This window comes from Microcebus murinus, chromosome 14, assembly GCF_040939455.1.
Source record: "Microcebus murinus isolate Inina chromosome 14, M.murinus_Inina_mat1.0, whole genome shotgun sequence".
Classification (NCBI taxonomy): Eukaryota; Metazoa; Chordata; class Mammalia; order Primates; family Cheirogaleidae; genus Microcebus; species Microcebus murinus.
In genome coordinates, this window is record NC_134117.1 from 32711261 (window position 1) to 32731486 (window position 20226).

At 35.1% G+C, this 20226-nt stretch overlaps 1 protein-coding gene across 1 annotated transcript in view; it reads right to left on the reverse strand.

The window, feature by feature from the left end:
* Nucleotides 1-20226, reverse strand: part of BTAF1 (B-TFIID TATA-box binding protein associated factor 1) — a 91128-nt gene that overhangs the window by 26734 nt on the left and 44168 nt on the right. Inside the window, exons 15-25 of the mRNA XM_076009983.1 lie at nt 19235-19339; nt 18112-18261; nt 17674-17816; nt 17202-17376; nt 15569-15772; nt 9056-9482; nt 7757-7947; nt 5794-5947; nt 4639-4748; nt 2568-2769; nt 1033-1181 (exon numbers count right to left, since the gene is read on the reverse strand). Of these exons, the coding sequence (XP_075866098.1) occupies nt 1033-1181; nt 2568-2769; nt 4639-4748; nt 5794-5947; nt 7757-7947; nt 9056-9482; nt 15569-15772; nt 17202-17376; nt 17674-17816; nt 18112-18261; nt 19235-19339 (2010 nt within the window). The remainder of the gene's footprint in view (nt 1-1032; nt 1182-2567; nt 2770-4638; nt 4749-5793; nt 5948-7756; nt 7948-9055; nt 9483-15568; nt 15773-17201; nt 17377-17673; nt 17817-18111; nt 18262-19234; nt 19340-20226) is intronic.

Genomic DNA, 20226 nt, shown 5'->3' on the forward strand with positions numbered 1-20226 from the left:
TTATTGTTGTAATAAATATTCTTGAAAATATGTCTTGCTACATGTGTTGAGTTTCTCTAGGGTATGTATATACATAGAATGGATTTGAGAGGTTATTAGGATGGGTATCTTCAACTTTACCAGGCACAGTCAAACTTTTTTTCAAAGAGGTTATCCAATTTCTACTCATACTTTGCTGGTAGGAATGTAAAATGATAGTTATTCTGGGAAACAGTTTGGTAGTTTCTTAAAAAGTTAACAAACTTACCATATGACCTAGCAATTTCTTCCTAAGTACTTACTCAAAAGAAATAAAAAGGTACATCCACACAAAGAATTATAAAATGCATATTCATAGTAGCATTTTTCATAATAGCTAAACTGGTAACAATCCAAATATAAATCAACTGGTGAATGGATAAACAAAATGTATTATGTCCATACAATGGAATACTATTCAGCAATATAAAGGAAATACTCATACATGATACACATGGATAATGTGCATATCTACTATTTCTTAAATTACATAAATCCCATCAAAATATTATAAGCAGCTCAGTGACAGGATCCTGGCTCTTCCCTTGCTTAAAGACACTTCTATTTCCAACACTGGCCACACATCATTTACGAATGTACTCCAAAATTCTCCAACATCACTCTTTTAGTCTTCTTGCTTCATACTCCCACACAGACTTTATTTCCTTTTTACAGTTTTAATTACCATCTCTAAAATGTATCTTTCATACAAATTTCAGCCCAGAATCTTTACCTAGATGCTACCAGAGAAACTCAGCAACAATTCTATTTCTAAAAGAGCATCAATGAATTATCATTCTTTCAGGAACCATAGTGTCTGATTTTTTGTTTTACTTAAATTAAAACCCTCTTTTTTTTAAAGTACCTATTAAAGTATAAAATCTTAACGTTTATAAATATTTCTGAAATAATGCTTTTTAAAAAAACCCTGATATATTCGTAAAAAGGGTTACAATTATTATGGATAGAGTTACAGAAAATATTAAGTCTATAAACCAAGTATCTTCAACTTACCTCAAGAGGCATAAGCCTAATTAGTGTTGCAAAACACTGCGTAGCCATAAATCTTACACTGTCTGTCTGATCACTCATTCTTCCCAAAACAGGAACAACTAAAAGGACAATATATGGAACAGTGCCAACGTCTAGTTGTTCCATTACACCTAAGTAAGTGATTAAGGAAATTTCAAAACGAGATGTTTTCACAAAAAAATTCATGTACCAAGATTGTTAACTTTTAAAAAGATGCCTCATTATGAGGGAATAGACTGATCTTCAAGGCCTAAGATTCAATTACAACAGCATTTGCACACTTTGTTGTTCCTTTCAAAATATCATATAACTTTCTAGTGATTAAGAATATAAAATTATGTTTTTTGTCTGAGAAAGGTTGGAGGAATTTTTTTTTTTTTTTTTTTTGAGACACAGTCTCACTCTGTTGCCCGGGCTAGAGTGCCGTGGCATCAGCCTAGCTCACAGCAACCTCAATCTCCTGGGCTCAAGCAATCCTTCTGGCTCAGCCTCCTGGGTAGCTGGGACTACAGGCATGTGCCACCATGCCTGGCTAATTTTTTCTCCATATATATTTTTAGTTGGCCAATTAATTTCTTTCTATTTATAGTAGAGATAGTGTCTCACTCTTGCTCAGGCTGGTTTCGAACTCCTGACCTTGAGTGATCTACTGGCCTCCGCCTCCCAGAGTGCTAGGATTACATCAGCACTGCTGGTATAGTAGTATCATGCAAGATTCCCATAGTGCCAGGATACCGCCTGGAGGAAGTTTTACTAATAAGATTTTTTTTGGGCGAGGGTATAAAAATTCCTACAAGGTTCTAGAATTCAAACGTCAAAATAAAAGGAAATCACATTGTAAGTAAGGGAGCACAACTCAGTGTCACTTGAAAATTAATTTCAAATTTCCCACCGGGATCTTGACAATCACCAACTGGATATAGTGGGCCTAGTAAGCGCAGTTCTCCTGTAATCTTCAGCATTTTTGAACCAGAGTTTCTACTGATTTGATCTTCATCCATCTTTCTCGATCTGAGAAGTATCTTTCAGATACGTCGTCAAGTTAAAGAATGTCAGTTGCTGCCATACCCTTAGCAAAGAGCTTGACTGTGTATATTTCTAATTATCTAGTACATTTTGGTCATTTTTCACCCAAGTAATGAACAAACTTTGGAAACATAATGTTTATAACACCGGGACTACATACATAGTACTTAATATTAATAAAACATTGATTATAAGTCAAATAAGCAGATTGGTTAGTAAATATAGTTCATAAAGTACATAAAACTATTTTACCTACTAAAAAGATCTCTTAAAGTAATTCTTCAAACTTTCCTTGTGAAAATTTTCATAGTAAAATGTAAGTATATTTGTAATAAAATATAAAAATACTCCAAAGTAAGATGTAAGAAAGTTTTCTTTCAGAACAAGTCAGGTTATTTATATGCATAATTGAATAAATCAATTTTATTTTACTCATCTTTAAGTAAACTGAATACAATTTCCTAATATTTTGTCAAAATAAAAAAGGATACAGGCAAGTGCTTCAATTGCTCCTTCTTGTTTCACATTGTCATCAATCGCTCCCAGCCATGGAAGAACCTTCTCCAAAAAAATATTCATTGTTTCCATGGTAGCTATTTTGCTCATGATGCCTACACAACGAGCAGCCATGTGCCTCACTGCAGTGCTGGGGTACTGGAGGCACATATAAAGATGAGGCAAATGCTGTACCAACTAAAACAAAAAGTTAAAAGCAATCAGAATTCTCATTAGACAATTTACTGTTCAAAATGTAACTAAAACAGCCCATGTTCAGGGAAGTTCTCAATATTTGAAGTGATTCTACAGATACTTCAAAACATTACTGTCAAAACATCCTCAACAGAAAAGTGATCTAAATCCAAACTAAGGTATTAATATTATAATTCTTTCAAAAAAGAAAGGAAAAAGAAGAGGAGCCGAATTTCTCCCCTGCTTATATCCTCTCTTAGACATCCAGAAACACTAAATTCTTTCTAAAAGTAATAGAAAAATCAAAAGATATTTGCAAGATTCTCCTACTGAGGCTGAGAAAATGGTACTAATCATCACCAACCTCCTCCAAATTTGGCAGCACTGGTTTAGGTACCTTTAGGGGGTGGGATGGGGAAGGACATGATCTCACTCTGTCACCCAGGTTAAAGTACAGTGGCATCATCATAGTTTATTGCAACCCCAAACTCCAAGGCTCAAGCAATACTCCTGCCTTAGCTTCCAGAGTGGCTGAGATTACCACCACACCTGGTTAATTTCTTTATTTTTATTATTTTTGTACAGATGGGGTCTCACATATGGCGCAGGTTGGCCTCAAGCAATCCTCCCTTCTCAGCCTCCCAAAGTACTAGGATTACAGGCATGAGTCACTATGCTCTTATAATTTTTATTCATTGGATTGAGTGTTCCTCATTATTTCCTAAGCATCCTATTTTGGTAGGTATTTTCCACTTTAACTTCATGGCTTACCACAGGTGTTATGATCACAAAAGCATTACAATAACATCTCATTATTAAATGCTAATTGGAACGCTAGGATTAATGTTGCTAAGAGCCAAGTAGCTGGTCTACAGACAAGTCCTACAGTTCAGCTGAATGCATACTGTTAATCATGGAGGATAACAGCATACAGATGTACTCTATCATTCTCTACTAATAGTAAATCAGAATTTTAAACCAGAAAAAGGATATACTTTACACACAGAAAAACTACATTCTTCTCTACTCCCTCCTAGATTCTGCCTTTTAGATTAAGTAACAGTGGAGAATTGGTGCTAGTACCCTTTATAACACTGTACATTGTAGAGCTCTTCCTTATATAGATATATGGAAATAATAATACTGTCTTCTATGGAAAAACCAGATAATTAATTCTCTAGTTTATTTTCCTCCTCCCTCTGTCCTAATTCCTTTAAGAAATACATATTTTTTTGAGACAGAGTCTTGCTCTGTTGGTTGGGCTAGAGTGCCCTGGAGGCAGCCTAGCTCACAGCAACCTCAAATTCTTGGGCTTAAGCAATCCTTCTGCTTCAGCCTCCCGAGTAACTGGGACTAAAGGCATGCGCCACCATTCCCGGCTAATTTTTTCTATATATTTTTAGTCCCAAGAAATATTTTAATAATAAAAAAAATATTACAAACCAGTGTTCTATTTATGTCACTGACCAGTTTCATCTTAGGTAAGTGACTTCCTTCTAACTCTATATTTATCTAGAAAACAAGTTTTATTATGTGTGCTCTTCCTTTCTTGGTGCTACATTATTAGGATGGTCTGGATGAGCAGGGCTGCAACTTTCTTCTTGTTTATACCTGGGTTCTGTGTCATCAGAGTCCTTTTCCCCACTGCCCCATATGTTAAGCTTCCAGATTGGGTTTTCTATCATTCATGCACTCAACTTTAGCTTTACCTCAAAGCCCACAAGAGTTGCACTGTCAGTAAAGGAGGAATCTAGTTTAGTATACCATGAAAGAAAAAAGCAATTACTAGGCATGACATCAAAGTTGCACTTTTCAAACCTTAAGATCACTTGTTTTATTTGAAGAAACGCTACACTTGCACAAATTAGTTACCAAGGGATGAAGCTCGGAATCCATTGAAGCTGCTGCTGTTTCAAAAACTTGCAGAGAATTCACCAATTCTTGAGCAGGGCCATCTCCCTTGTCCAGGAGGGACTTTCCATCTATTAAAATATATTGTTTTAAGTTTGTATCATCTTGCAAATAATTTTTCAAGCTACAGAGCCACAAAAATTTTTAATGCCTCCCCAGCTAGCATAGGAGAGTCAATTTTACCTTTTTTTTTTTTTTTTTAGATAGAGCAAGACTCTGTCACCCTGGGTAGAGTGCAGTGGCTTCATTCATAGCTCACTACAACCTCAAACTCCTGGGCTTAAGTGATCCTCTTGCCTCAGTTTCCTGAGTAGCTGGGACTCCAGGCACACACCACCACGCCTGGCTAATTTTTTCTATTTTTATTAGAGACGGGGTGTATCACTCTCCCTCAGGCTGGTCTTAAACTCTGACCTCAAGGGATCCTCCTGCCTCAGCCTTCCAGAGTACTAGGATTACAAGCATGAGCTACCGTGCCAGCCTTACTTTTTAATGTTAAATTAAATGCCATGACCTTAATTTAAGTGCTAGGGTACTGCACTTAACAAAAGAAGTTTAACATAATGATCTATTTCAAATATCTTTTTATTCTTTGTATGTACTTAATTTTTCTAGAAATAGGGTCTTGTTCCATCACCCAGTCTGGTGCAGTGGCACAATCACAGCTCACTGCAGCCTCAAACTCCTTGGCTCAAGTGATCTTTCTACTTTAGCCACCATGCCCAGCTTTTTTTTTTTTTTAATTTTTTACAGAGACCGGGTCTTGCTATGTAGCCTAGGTGGCTCTCAAACTCCTGGCCTCAAGTGATCCTCCCTCCTTGGCCTCCCAGTGTGCCAGTATTATAGGCACAAGCTACGGCACCTGTCCAAATCTCTTTTTAAACACATAATAGAAAAAATAAAAAGCAAAAAAATATACCAAATAACATGAAAATAAATATATATATATGTGTGTGTGTGTGTGTGTGTATATATATATATTTTTTTTTTTTAAACCAACCTTCCATTTCAAAACTAGCCAGTTGGTCTGGGATAGATAGGTATTTTTAATTTCATAAGGATATATTTAATATACACTGAAATTTGTTAAAAACTGAACTCAAAAAAATGTTATACCAAAATTATTTATGTCAATTGTATTCTTCAATGGGCCAACCATAGCATCCCAGAGATGTGGTAACTTCACTGCCATTTCATCACCAAAATGCTTTACTATAGTTGTCAAGGCAAATTCAGCTCCTCTCCGTTGTACCAAGTAAGGCTTCTGGGCCTAAAATTGAATGTTAATTGAAAGCAGAATTTCAGAAAACAGCATAATGCATTTAAAACTGTATCAACAGAATTTAAAAGTCACCATCTAAGAATTCATAGCTATCATTAATCAATTAAGCAATTATTAGACCTATTTATCACAACTATAAACATTCCACAATAATTCAATTTACATTGGCCTAAAATGTCTAACTAGCTATTTGTGTCCAAGATAAAATATTTTTTGGGGGTTGAAGATAAGGAAGAATAACTGCTATTTCTACAGAAAGTCCTAAGTGACATGATTTTTTCTTCTTCTTCCTACCCCAAAGAAACTTACCAGCTAGAGAAAAGAGAGAGAAATGATCTGTATTTACATTCACTTAAGGGACAGAATAAGAGCACCTGGTTAAGCTAACCACAAGATTAATAACTTTTACTCAGCAGTAAGTACAGTCCACAAATTTGTACCCCCTAAAAAGATATATATTTTTTAAATTACTTTAAGTGTGGGAAGAACTATACAAACCATAAAGTATAAATATCAAAATCACAGTAAAATTGATTAAAATTATTATGGGCAGATAAAATTGGTGAAAAAGACTTCACAGAATGTTTTAAAAGGAATATAGATAATAAGCTAAGGTGCTGACAAAGAAAAGAAACTAGAAACAGGCCTATATTTTACAGAAACATGTCTTTTAGCATTGATAGTTTACTGCTGAACTCAGGTAAGTTCCCATGTCTTGCAAACAAAAGAACTGGTTAGAGCCTTCATTCCATTTTTAATAACATGACTATAAGATTTTCAAAACCAAATATTTTTCTTCACTAGTTATTATTTGTCTTTAAAGACTGTACTGTAGAACAGATGGGCCAATGAAGAGAATGGAGAACCTGAACAGACCCTCACAAATATGAAGCATGATATATAACAGAGATGCCATTACAAATCAGGGAGGAAAGGCTTCAACAGTGAGATAACTGGCTGTTCATATGGAAAAACAAATTTAGATCCCTACCTCACACACACATTTAATAAATTTCAGGCCCACTAAAAGTCAAATGTGTGGCAATTATCTGACATTTGTAAACTTATCCTCTGAATATCAACAGGTATTCCTGATATTAAAAGGACTGAGAAAAGTTAGCTTTCACTGCTATTTAAAACTTCTCTAGGCCGGGCGCGGTGGCTCACGCTTGTAATCCTAGCACTCTGGGAGGCCGAGGCGGGCGGATTGCTCAAGGTCAGGAGTTCAAAACCAGCCTGAGCGAGACCCCGTCTCTACTATAAAAAATAGAAAGAAATTAATTGGCCAACTAATATATATATATATAAATTAGCCGGGCATGGTGGCTCGTGCCTGTAGTCCCAGCAACTCGGGAGGCTGAGGCAGTAGGATTGCTTAAGCCCAGGAGTTTGAGGTTGCTGTGAGCTAGGCTGACGCCACGGCACTCACTCTAACCTAGGCAAGAAAGCGAGACTCTGTCTCAAAAAAAAAAAACAAAAAAAAAAAACTTCTCTACAGTCACTGCCATGAGAGTGAATTAAATTTATATTTATGAATAACCTATGGATCCACGATCACAAACATTCTTTGCCTATGAAGATAAAGTTAAGCTGGTAAAAATTACAAAAGGCAAGAGAAATCTGAAGAAGTTTGCTGTTTTTCTGGATTATGTTGCTGGAGTACTCCAAAAGGTTATTAATACTAGTCCTTTCACTTAAAAATACAGTTCTGGAAGCTAATTTGATAACTTAGTTCTCAATTTGTAAGCCAGATATGTGTAAAAAAATCAATAGCATTCAAAGAAAAATATTATTTACCTCATCAAGTTCAACAAGAATATTTCCACTACTTCCTGCAGGAAGATCTGCTATTTGAGCTTTTACTGCTTTGGGGGTAGGACCTCGCCTACTTGTGATAGCAAAAGCAGCTTTCTGATGCCTATAGAGTGTAATTATACCTCTATGTTTGGTCACTGTATGGTGCATTCCATCTTTTTCTGAGTTGGACCCTAATAAGAGAAAAAGTTAAATAACCTTTTAATCATAGTATACATGACAAAATGTTTCCTGCTCTAAAAGGGGTGTAACATATTTTAAAATATGTCTTTTAGGCCTCAGTTCTTACAGGTTGCTGATCTTTTCTTCAGACAATGAAATGGTTAACAAAATTATCTATTTGCACAGGGTTTATACCTAATACAACACAAGCTGTACAATCATGTGAACAGGAAAAACATCACATTCAAAAACTGTCACTTCAGTTAAAGGATATTAATTTTTATAAAGTAAATTACTGTGTGCAGGCATAATTATAAACATTAAAAAACATTTCACTCGAGTTGTCTCTAAAAGAAATGTCCATAGTCACCATGAATTCAGAAAAAGGTGCAGGGCGAGAAGAAGTGGAAATGACTCCACCGAGTTTTCAAGATGTTAATGTTCAGGAAAAAAAAAACTGTTAATGTTCAAAATGTCCACATTCTTTTTCTAGTTTGTTCACATTTTTTTCAAGATCTGTATGGTGTCAAAGTTATAAATCTATTATATTTCAAATAATTTGTTTTTCTAAAATCTTCTTAACAAAAAAGTAAATCCGGACAGTCATGTGAAGAAACATTGGACCTTGAGACCTGTCTACAGACAGCAGTTCTCATTTTCCATAGCAATTCTCCAGTTGAAAACAGAAAGGTTGGTTAAGTATTATTTTCCAAAATAGAGTTGACTCATCTCATAAAACATGCACAAAATTAGAGAAACCAGAAATTTTATAAGAACTCTCATTAAATGACATCTGATACAATTCAGCCTAAATATAGTAAGCCATACAATGATTGTTTTCAAGGTAAAGGTAAGGATGAACATCTGTCTCACATATTTCAGTCACCTTATATCAGATATCAGATGTTCTATGAACGGCTTGAATTTAGAAGGTATGACAAATTGGCAGTATGTACACATCATGTAACAAGGAGTTCGTTATAACTGAGCTTTTTCTCTCAGAATGGGAAAAGGCTCTAACATGAACTGGATTTGTGCTATATTACCCTCATAAGTAAATGAAAACAAATTTAAATGGTTAATTCTTTCTCTACCCCAAATAAAGGTTTAGGTATATACCTTTAGAATTTTCCTGGCCACTCTGTGTTGGTACTGGACATGTGACACAAGGAGTTAGATATGGGTCCACACAAAGTGAGCTACAGAGGTTTTTAATAATTTTTGAATTGGGACAGGGTGTCCTTCTTGTGCACTGCTGAAGTAGTTTAGCTATAAACTGAGCTGCATAGTTTTGCACTAGTGTATTCTCTTCTTTTTTAATCGTCTCCATTAATGGTTTTATGATAGGATTTAATTTCTCCGGAAGCTGCTGCAAACTCACAACTGCACATGCAGCAAAAGTATGTACTCTCAACTGCAACACTTGCCACTCCTGGTTGGTCTCTGTAACTGTCATTTGGACCTGCTGTCGTTTACTATCTAACTGCTGTAACACTTGAGGATTTACGTCAAAAGATGATGTGACTTCATTAAAAACAGTGGTGACCTATTAAGAAAAAAAGAAATTAAAAATCATTAATCATATTAACCCCAAATAGACTGCAAACTTCTAAAGGGCAGACAGCAAGATCTCTATTTCAACTTTAGGTTTCCCAATATCTAGCATTGTTTTAGCACTCAGTAAAGTCTAAAAAACTCCCAAATAAACTTCATTTTAATCTGATTTAACATTAGCATTATATTCTTTAAGAAAAATACACTGAGAAGAATAAAATTACTTATCCTTTAAATATATCTAATGAATTTGAGGAAAATCACTTTAACACTCACAGAATACTTTGGTGAAATGAGAAAGCTAAAGCAAATATAAACTTAACTGTTAATTAAAGAATAACAAAATTCACAAACTTCATCTTGGGATAAATATTCTTTTCAATTTGAAAACTGAGAAAAACTTAGGGGAGTTGTTTGCTAAGTGGCTAAGTGTTGCTAAACTGAATTATTTTCATTCTTTCCTTGACCTCCTATCTGATAGAAATGCTCAGGCAATAGGAAAAGGAGAAAAAGAAAACAAACATTACAGTAGTCATCAATTTTTTTTTTTTTTTTTTTTGAGACAGAGTCTCACTTTGTTGCCCAGGCTAGAGTGAGTGCCGTGGCTTCAGCCTAGCTCACAGCAACCTCAAACTCCTGGGCTCAAGTGATCCTACTGCCTCAGCCTTCCGAGTAGCTGGGACTACAGGCATGCGCCACCATGCCCGGTTGTTTTTTTTTCCTATATATATTAGTTGGCCAATTAATTTCTTTCTATTTATAGTAGAGACGGGGTCTCACTCTTGCTCAGGCTGGTTTCAAACTCCTGACCTCGAACAATCCGCCCGCCTCGGCCTCCCAGAGTGCTAGGATTACAGGCGTGAGCCACTGCGCCCGGCCTAGTCATCAATTTTTTAACTACCAAGAGCTGTCTAAGACTACAAGACTGTCATACCAGACTTTACAAACACCATTTAAAAAACTATTCAGTCCATCTTTTTAAACAACTTTATTGAGATATAATTCATTAATCATAAAATTTACCCATATGAAGTATATAATTCAGTGGGTTTTTTTAAGTCACAGAGTTGTGAATTACTACAATTTTGGAACTTCTTCATCAACCAAAAAAGAAAACTCATACCCCTTAACAATCACTCTTCATTTTCCCCCAACCCTATGGAATCCACTTATCTCCTTCCTACCTTGTAGATTTGTCTTTTGGGGTATTTCATATGAATGGAATCATAAAGTATAGGTCTTTTGATGACTGGTTTCATTCATTTAGCATAATGATTTCAAGGTTCATCCATGTTGTAGCATGTATAAGTACTTTATTGCTTTTTTTTGGTCTAATAATATTTCACCATATGAATATGCCATATTTTATCTATCCATTCATCAATGAATGAACATTCAAGTTGTTCCTACCTTTTAGCTATTATGAATAATGCTGTTATGAATGTTGTGTGCGGTTTTTTTGGGGGGAAGAGGGAGACAAGAGTCTTGTTCTGTTGGCCCGGCTAGAGTGCAGTGGCATCATCATAGCTCATTGCAACCTCAACCTCCTGGGCTCAGGTGATCCTCCTGCCTCAGTCTCCCAAGTAGCTGGGACTACAGGTGTGTGCAACCATGCCTGGCTAACTTTTTCCATTTTTTAGTAGAGACAGGGTCTCACTCTTGCTCAGGTTGGTTTCGAACTCCTGAGCTCAAGTGATCCTCCCGCCTTGGCCTTGCAGAGTGCTGGAATTACAGGAGTGAGCCACTAAGACAGGCCCATGTGTTCTTTTATTTACCATTTAAAGACTGTGTGATGGTTTATATAAAAATGTTTTAATAGGTAATTGTATGTTGTTTGATAGGTAACTACAATCATAAAGAGCCTCCATAAATGGATCCAGTCTGATCATTATTGGTCAGAAAAGCCTATAACATTGGACAATCTAAACTTTTTAAAATGGAGAACCTAATTTTTAAGGCTTAGAAGTTATCGATTCCATTATGGACAACACTGATAACACTGGTCTTTTATTATGTAAAATAGGCATACAAATAAGATCTTTTTTCATTATAGCATACTAAAAACTTCAAATTGAACTATATCTGTTTGACCATGTCAATCTGTTCACCACAAAGGAAGAAAAATCAAATACCATTTACAGCTTATTTTTTCTACTTTGTCTGTTTTATTTCAGTTCTGCATAAGAATTATTTGAAAGAGATAAACAGCTAAAAGTTTGAAAACATTTTCCTAAATATACTATGCTTTATGTTAATTTTTAATGATTGTAGACAAATATGGAAGGCTTTCCAATTGCCCCCAAATTAATTCAATCATTCAACCAGTAATACTAATAAGTAGTACTAAAAGATGGGTAAGACTTAATACCTTAATACACTCAAATAATGCAGAGATTAATGTGGTAGAGAGATATACAAGTAACGAATTAAGAAAATTTAATATATAACTGAGGTATGTGTAGGATGCTGTGGAGTACATAGGGTTTCTTAACCCTTCCTAGCAGAAGAGATTAGCAGAGACTTGCCAGAGGAGAGTAAGACACTTGTGCTTGGTTTTTAAACAATGGGTAAGGCAGAGGTTATAGGCACATCTTGGCAAATAAAGTGAGGTAGGGAGTAGGAAGCAGGGCATTATCTAAGGAACTGAGAACAGTTAATCATAGACTGAGCACAAGGTACAGAAGAGGAGTATCAAGAAATGAGCATAGGGGTAAGGAATTCCTGGCAAAGGAAATAAGCAGCTTAGGCATAGCAGTGAGAATGAGCAAGATATAGAAGTGAATGAGTGTGGTGGACTTCTGCAAGAAGAAAGCTAACTAGGGCTTGAGAGGAGGAAGTTTGAGAAATAATGAGGAGAAAAAAGAACTCAAAGATGATGATGAAAGTAAGAAAGGAAAAGAGTAAAAAGCAAGGAAACAGAAAATAGTATTTTTAAGCAGGGGAGGGACATGTTCAGAATGGCATTAAAGGTACATTACTATTCTAGCACAGCATGCAGAATGAAATAGACCAGAGACTACCTGGAGACTTAAAGGTAAGTCAGGACCTAGACTTAAAAGTAGTAAGGCCTTTGATTGGGCTGTGACAATGGAAACAGAAAAAAAAAAAAATGAGACTTTCAGAAAGAAAATGCTGACAAGCTTTGTGACTATGGATCAAAAGAGCATTTTTCTATTAAAAAAAAATCCCAGTTTTGGTTATATCTGAAGTGACAGTGAAGTATTTAAGTAAAAATGCCTAACAGAAGAACATAAGAAAGATTGAGAATAGCTAGCACATAGGTAAGAATTAAGTAATGAAAATGGTGAAAAGGACAATGATTGACCCTGTCAGGGAAATGCCCATATTTGGCAGGTAATAGGAAAATAGGTATTTAAATGAAAGATACAAAGGGCAATGGCTCTTAGCCAAGGGACCTTTGAAAACTGCCCTTCCCTCAATCCTCTCTTCCAGAGATTGATATTTATGCTTGTCTTCTATCCCAGATCAAAACAATTGAACTAATGTAACTGATGAAGCAGAAAGGTAATTTCATTGGGGAGTAAGGGCTCTGCATAATACCCTGAAAAAGGGGCCATGTGATGAGCTTTAGAAAGAAAAGTTCCCAGATATAATAGAAAGGGAACCAAGACCATAAAGAAAATTTGAGAGATTTAAGGTGGGTGGAGGCAAAAAGGGAAATTTACAGAATAACAATAATGAGAAAAACAACTTTATATAAGAACAACTCAGGGGAAAAAATGGTAATTTTAGCTTTCTCTTACAGGCGAGAACAAAAAAATTTCAACCATATTATTAATATTTTTCAATTAGAAAGGGAGATAAGAAATAAAGATTACTATTTCATGGGGACCAACATAAATGAAGTGACTCCATTTCTGACCCTATAACTAAAAAAAAAGGAAGAACTCATTTACACTACCCAACCTTACAGGCATACTAAGTACAGAGTTCCTGTCATCAAGACATTGACTGAACAAATAGAGCCCAGGTATAGATTCACACTTATAATTCAGTTGATTTTTTACAAAGGTGCCAAAGCAATCCAATGGGGAAAGGAAAGTCTTTTCAATACACAATGCTAGAAAAACTAGGTATCTATAAGAAAAACAAACAAGCCTCAACCTCCACTTCACACTTATACAAACATTAATTCAATATGGATGATAAATCTAAATATAAAGCTAAAACTACAAAATTTTAGAAGAAAATGTATGTGAATACCTTTGCCGCTTGGAGATAGCAAAAGGTTAGACATGTCACAGAACACAATAACCATTAAACAACTGATAAATTAGATTTCACCAAAATTTAAAATATCTGCTCATGCAAACACACCATTAAGACAATCAAAAGGCAAGCCTAACTCTGCCAAGACATACAAAGAACTCCTACAACGCAACAATAATAAACAACCTAATTAAAAGTGGACAAAAGATTTGCCATTTCAGAGAATAAAACGTACAAATGGCCAATAGGATATAAACAGTATTTACTACATTAGTCATCAAGGAAATGTAAATTAAAACCACAGTGACACAGTGATCAAACCACCACCAAAATGGCTAAAATTAAAAAGACTGACCACCCCAAACATTAGTGATGATGTGGAGTAACCAGAACTCTCACATACTGACTGACAGAGGGTGAAATGACCTTTAGTTTGGGAAATGGTCTGTAGTTTCCTATAGAACTAAACATATACCTGTCTTATGACCCAGCAATTCCATTCCTATATATTTATCCAAGAAAATGAAAGTATATATCTACAGGCTGGGCACAAGGGCTCACGCCCGTAATCTTAACACTTTGGGAGGCCAAAGTGGGAGGACTGCTTGAGGCCAAGAGTTTGAGAACAGCCTGAGCACAAGTGAGACCCTGTCTCTACAAAAAGAACAAAACCAAAAAATCAGCCAGGCGTGGTAGCACACACCTAGAGTCCCAGCTATTCAAAAGGGTGAGGCAGTAGGACCTCTGGAGCCCAGGAGTTTGAGGTTCAGTAAGCTATGATGATGACACTGCACTCTAGCCCACATGACAGATTGAGACCCTGTCTCAAAAAAAAAAAGTTCACAAAAATAGCTATAGAAGAATGTTTATATAGCAGCTTTGTTCACAGCAGCCAAAACTGAGACTAGCGTAAGCATCTGTCAATAGGAAAATGGCTTAAACTAATCATGGCATATGCATACAATGGAATAAAATTCAGCAATAAATAAGATTTATACATATAATATGGACAAATTTCAAAAACATCACGCTGAAAAAATCCTTACGCCAAAGATCAGTGTATAATTCTACTTATATGAAATTGCAGAACAGGCAAAAGTAATTTACAGTGGGAGAAAAATCAGAATCATGGTTAGTTGGGGGCAGAGAGAGGCAGAGATTGGGAATTAGAGATGGTAAAGTTCTGTTTCTTGATAAGGGTTTGGGTTTCACAGGTATATGCATCTGTCAAAATTCATCAAATGGTCCACCTAAGATTTGTGTACTTTAGTACATAAACTTAACCTCAAAACAGAGAAAAAATCATAAACAATTACTGAATTTTAGTTAATTATATACATGCTAAAGTGCACTGGTATCTGAAACTAACAGAAATGTATCAAAAAATAAGACAGATTGATGGTTGGATGGAGTAGACAGTTGAATATATATGTGATAAAGCAAATTTAGTAAAATGTTAACTGTAAAATAAGCTGTTGTATATGAATGTTCATTGTGTAATTTTCTCATGTTTTCTGTACATTTAATCATTTTCATTATAGGCTGGGAGCAGTTCTTTCTATACTCTGCCGGTCTTAAGTAAAACTGAAATAAAATTCAACAGCTTTTTCTAATAACGATGCATCCATTTGTCAGCATTTGAGTTTAAAAAAAAATTCTTTCCCTACCCTCTTATTTGAAGAAAGTCAATACAATGAAATAATCTTTCTAAAGGGCACAGGTGACAGGCTACCAAGCCACAGACAGACTCAACAAATTAGCAGGTTTTTGTGGTAAACATGTCACAACAAATTTCTATTATTACTCTCATACTCTATCTAAAATTAAGAAAGCTATTTCATTACTCACCAGGCCATTAGCTTGATCTATTGTTAAAACATTGTTGTTTACTCTATTACCAACTTCAATATGTGCATCAGCTAATGATGATATAAGCTGTTTACATTCATTCTGCATTCGTGTGAATGGAACGGCAATTTCATCATAATACAAATGTTCTGAAAGGATATCAAGTAAACGTGGCTGCACAGCTAGGGTAACAGCTTTACACTCCTAAAATATAATAGACAAAAAATAGTCAGGGAAAATATATCAACATAACTTTTTAAATACCTAAATCTTCCCTTGTTGACTACCAAGTTCTCAATTTCTATATATTTTGAATCTGTTATTTCCCAGAACATAGAGAAAAGGAATTATACCCAAACTACTCTAAACTTTTAATATGAACAACTACAGAACATGCACACAGAACTATTAAAATTCCATTAAATTTTCTACCTACTCTTATTTTACTCAATTTATTCAAAGTTTATATGTGTATATATAGAAAGCACAGATTTTAAAGTATATTACTGTAAAAAAAATCAGAAAAAATCTAGCATGCACTAACTAAAAATGTGATTTAAAAACTCATTATTAGGTTTCTTAACAGTTGAGCCCATAGCTTCTTCACATGCCATACTGTAGAAATGGATACATAATTTAAAAGCTACTTACCTGCCCCCAAATTTAACTAACCCTTCCCACTCTCTCTGGTTGTTGCCTGCCCCAACCAGAGGGGGAATAGCCTCAGTGGTGAGCCATGAGGGGTTCTGTGGGATCTGGGTGATCAGCCTGGGCTTCACAGAGTAAGTCCAGAGAAGCTCTGTGAGGGTCCAGAAACCGAACTGTCAACACTTGCTGTTGAGTCTGAGAGGCACAAAAACATAGCATCACTGCCTCTCCAGCACACCGAGTCCTGCCTAAAAATAGATGAGCTTTGCTTCTTTCCAGAGGCAAAGCAGGGGTCTCAGTTGTAATGGAGCGTGGCTCAATTACTTTTAGACACAGCTTTGACAAACTGCTAACAGGCAGTAACAAGCAACTCTCACAGCAAGTGCAGACAGTTAAATTTCCAGAATTCCAGTCAACAGAATAAACAAAGCCAGTAGGAAGTTTCTTTGATTTAAAGAACCAAGTCTTACACAAAATCATACATCTTACTATTAATAGAAGTAAAACATTAAAGAGGATGGAAGGGAATGATTTATTTGGAAACATGAAGATTTTGGTTTAAATACAGAGATTTTATTCTTCCTGTGATTTAATATTCTGCCATTGCTATTATCCATACAAATGGATCTCTAATACTCAAAACCTAGAGAAATGGATGACCAACAGTTTCTGAACTGCTTCCATATATACACATTTTTAATAGGAACATTTCTTAACAGACTATAGGGTCAAGAGCAAATATTAAATATGGGCAAAGCTAGTATTCTCAGGTACAAGTATGATGGTTCTAAGAAAAATGTCTAGGATTAAAGGTAAATGGGATAGAAATAATGTTCAATATAATTTGTAATACTGTCTATAAGTTGGATTTTTATACAGAGAATATTTTCACTTTTCTGTTATAAAATATAATGTAAATAATACTAACACTAATGGAGATTGGTTTACTTAATTTGTCTTTATTATTTTGGGGGCAAAATCTTACCTTTTGTAAGGCAGCCCATTCACAGATTACCAAAGCTACACTAATCCTCTGTAAGGCAGATTTGGAGTTCAAATGGAAGAGCAGTAACTGGCCCAGGGATTCAGCTGGTTTAATTTCTTGGGTTACTGTATTTACACCTGGATCACAAATACAGCAACATAGTGCTCCTAACAACCTGAGAAGGGGAAAAAAGGAAGTTACTATAGAAATTACTTGAAGTAAAATTTCCCGTACTGAAGCCATAACTTTTCCCATAGAAGATACAACTCCTATCTTATCTTCATAAGAAGATATAAATCATATTTTAAAACTTAAAAACATTAAAAATATTTACTGTTTAATTTTTTCTTAGGCTATAACTAGTGTGATAAAAGAAGTACTGACAGACACATCAGAGGAATCCTTTAGTTAAATGACCTTTGAAAGCCAGACCAGTGAACTTATGATTACCTGACGCTTAACATATACTCACTTGGCTGCCATCATTCTGGCCCTCATAACCACAAAATCTCTGGTGGCCGGGTCTTCCATGACGGTGTCTGCACCAGCAATATATTCCTGAAGTACTTCTTTATTCTGGCTTTGGCCTTGGCGCACCTTACCCCCTGTTTTTTCCTAGAGGGAAAGGGGGAAGGAAAACAATAATAAAGAGGTAATCATTAAAATTTAGCAGGCAACAACAAAAAGACAATCATTTGTTAGAACTCCAGTAAAATACAGTTCTTTTCAGAAAATTTTAATGGTTAAAAATTACTACTCATTTTGTCAAGGTCCTAATAAAAAAAGTTTCTCCTTTACTTATGTTAAATAAATGAAATCACATTTAACAAAGCAATACAGATTTCTTATATGGCTACTATGTTAATAATTGAGTTGAACGTACAAATACATTATGACTCTCTACACTTACCTTGGCTCTAGCTTTTACTTCTAGCAACATGTTTAAATCAATAGGTAAATGAGAAGGCTGCATCATTAAGCAAAGCCAAGCACCCATCCATGGGCAAGCAGCTGCTACCACATACTGAACAGAAGCCTTGTTCAACAGCTCCATCCAAACCTACAGTATAAAAGGAGAACAGGGAGGTGAAATTTTTCTAGTAAGTGCTAACAAAACCTAATACTTATTTTTCGGAATACTGAATTTAAAAAAGAAAGTAGGAAATAGCACACAGTAATTTAAAATTTCAATATGAAGGCTTATTTTGAAATACTGTTTTTTGATAGGTTTGTATACTAAAAAGTAATGCAAAGGAAAGTTTTTTTAAAAAGGGGGAATACAAAGAATCTTCTTCAATAATTTATGAAACTCTTTCAAAATAAAATATGCCCATAAAAATAATATAGAGTTGTGAAAATCTCAATAAGTCACTGAAATAAACCCTTTGCATTTATCATAAGACTCAATATTAATGCAGTCTTATAGTCAACACACACTTCAAGATATAGTAGCTCCTAATAAAAATTCTCTGCTAAATTTAGAGGTGGTAATATTCTAGTATAAATTTAAAACAGTATATCTTGATTTATGATCTTAATAAGGTACTTTCTTAATGCCTAACATTTAATGGGCTAGGACCAGCATGTAGAATTAACACTACTGTTAATCCAAGGCTATTAATAATAAGCCACCTTAGAGGCAACAATTCAAGATTAAACTTAATAGAGTCTAAAGGTACAACAGTACCATTTCCCTCCATAAATGTTATTAAATATATCAAACAGCTCTTCCTTTAAAGATTCCTATACTCATGACCAATTTTGCTAAGGAAAAAACACATAATTGGACTCTATATTACCAATAGATCTCAAAAGATACTTAATAAGAGGAAGAAGCATGGCCAACCAAAACTTGTTACATCCCATAAAAAACCTAGTTCCCAATCTCATCCTGCAGATCCCTGGCCTTTCCAAGTCTCTTGGATGATTTCAAATTTCTTAAAGTCCCTGACCAACAGTACAGCAATTATGAAATAAAAAAAAAAATCTACAAAGTTACTAGGAAAAGGAGTGCAAATATATGGACTATGTACCTTGTGAATGAGGTCCAGAATTTCTTGGCTGCTTTCTAAAACACAGAACTGAAAAATGTGTCGGAGCATATCAGGCAGGATAGGTATAAGCCAAGATGAAGAGTTCTGAAAACAAAAACAGAACCAAAGCTATAGCATGTAATTCTGAATGTCAGCTTCCTTAAAGAGTTATAAGTTGAATGACAAATGTATTAACCACAAAAGGACTGCATAGCTTTATCAAAAAGGTTCAACTGGTTATAAATTCTGACAAGATTTTGAGGCAATAAATATTGTATTTATTATTCCAATGGTTTAGAGAAATTGCATAGCCATAGCATATAATCACTAGGGAGGTGGAAAAAGTCTGATTATCATTAACAACACTGAATTTTGCCTCAAATAAGTAGAAATTATCCTCCATATTGAACCAAGTTCTAACCAGCAACAGCTCCTTGGTTACATCATACCTCACTGCTTTGTAAGGAAAATGTGAAAAATGATCAGATCACTGCTGCTGTGCTAAATGGCTAAATGATCAGAACTTATTATTGTGGTCACCAATAATGCAAGTAATGAATTATAAGATGACATCCAACATAGAATCTTCTACTTGGAGTTCACAATAAAATTAAGGCAAATGTTCTTATGGTATTTTGGGTCAGGGACCTTTTGAAAATCTAATGAAAGTATGCACACTCTTTTTTTTAGAAAAACACACATATGTGTTTTATACATACTTAGGTATATATAACATTTTGCTTCCAATTTCAGGGCTTTTAGAGATCTCCTTAAGCCTAGGTTAAGAATTTAAATCTATGGAATTTCTCAACAATTCATAGGTCTACCCAAATCAATCAACCAAATAGTGCTTAACCAAGTTATCTATTGTGTGCTCAGAATGCTCAGAACAAGGAATCCCACATGTTGTCTACAGCTGTTCAAATCATTACAAGCTCAATGAATAGGACTGACCATCAGAAAATTTCTAGTAACTAGTCACAGCACCTATT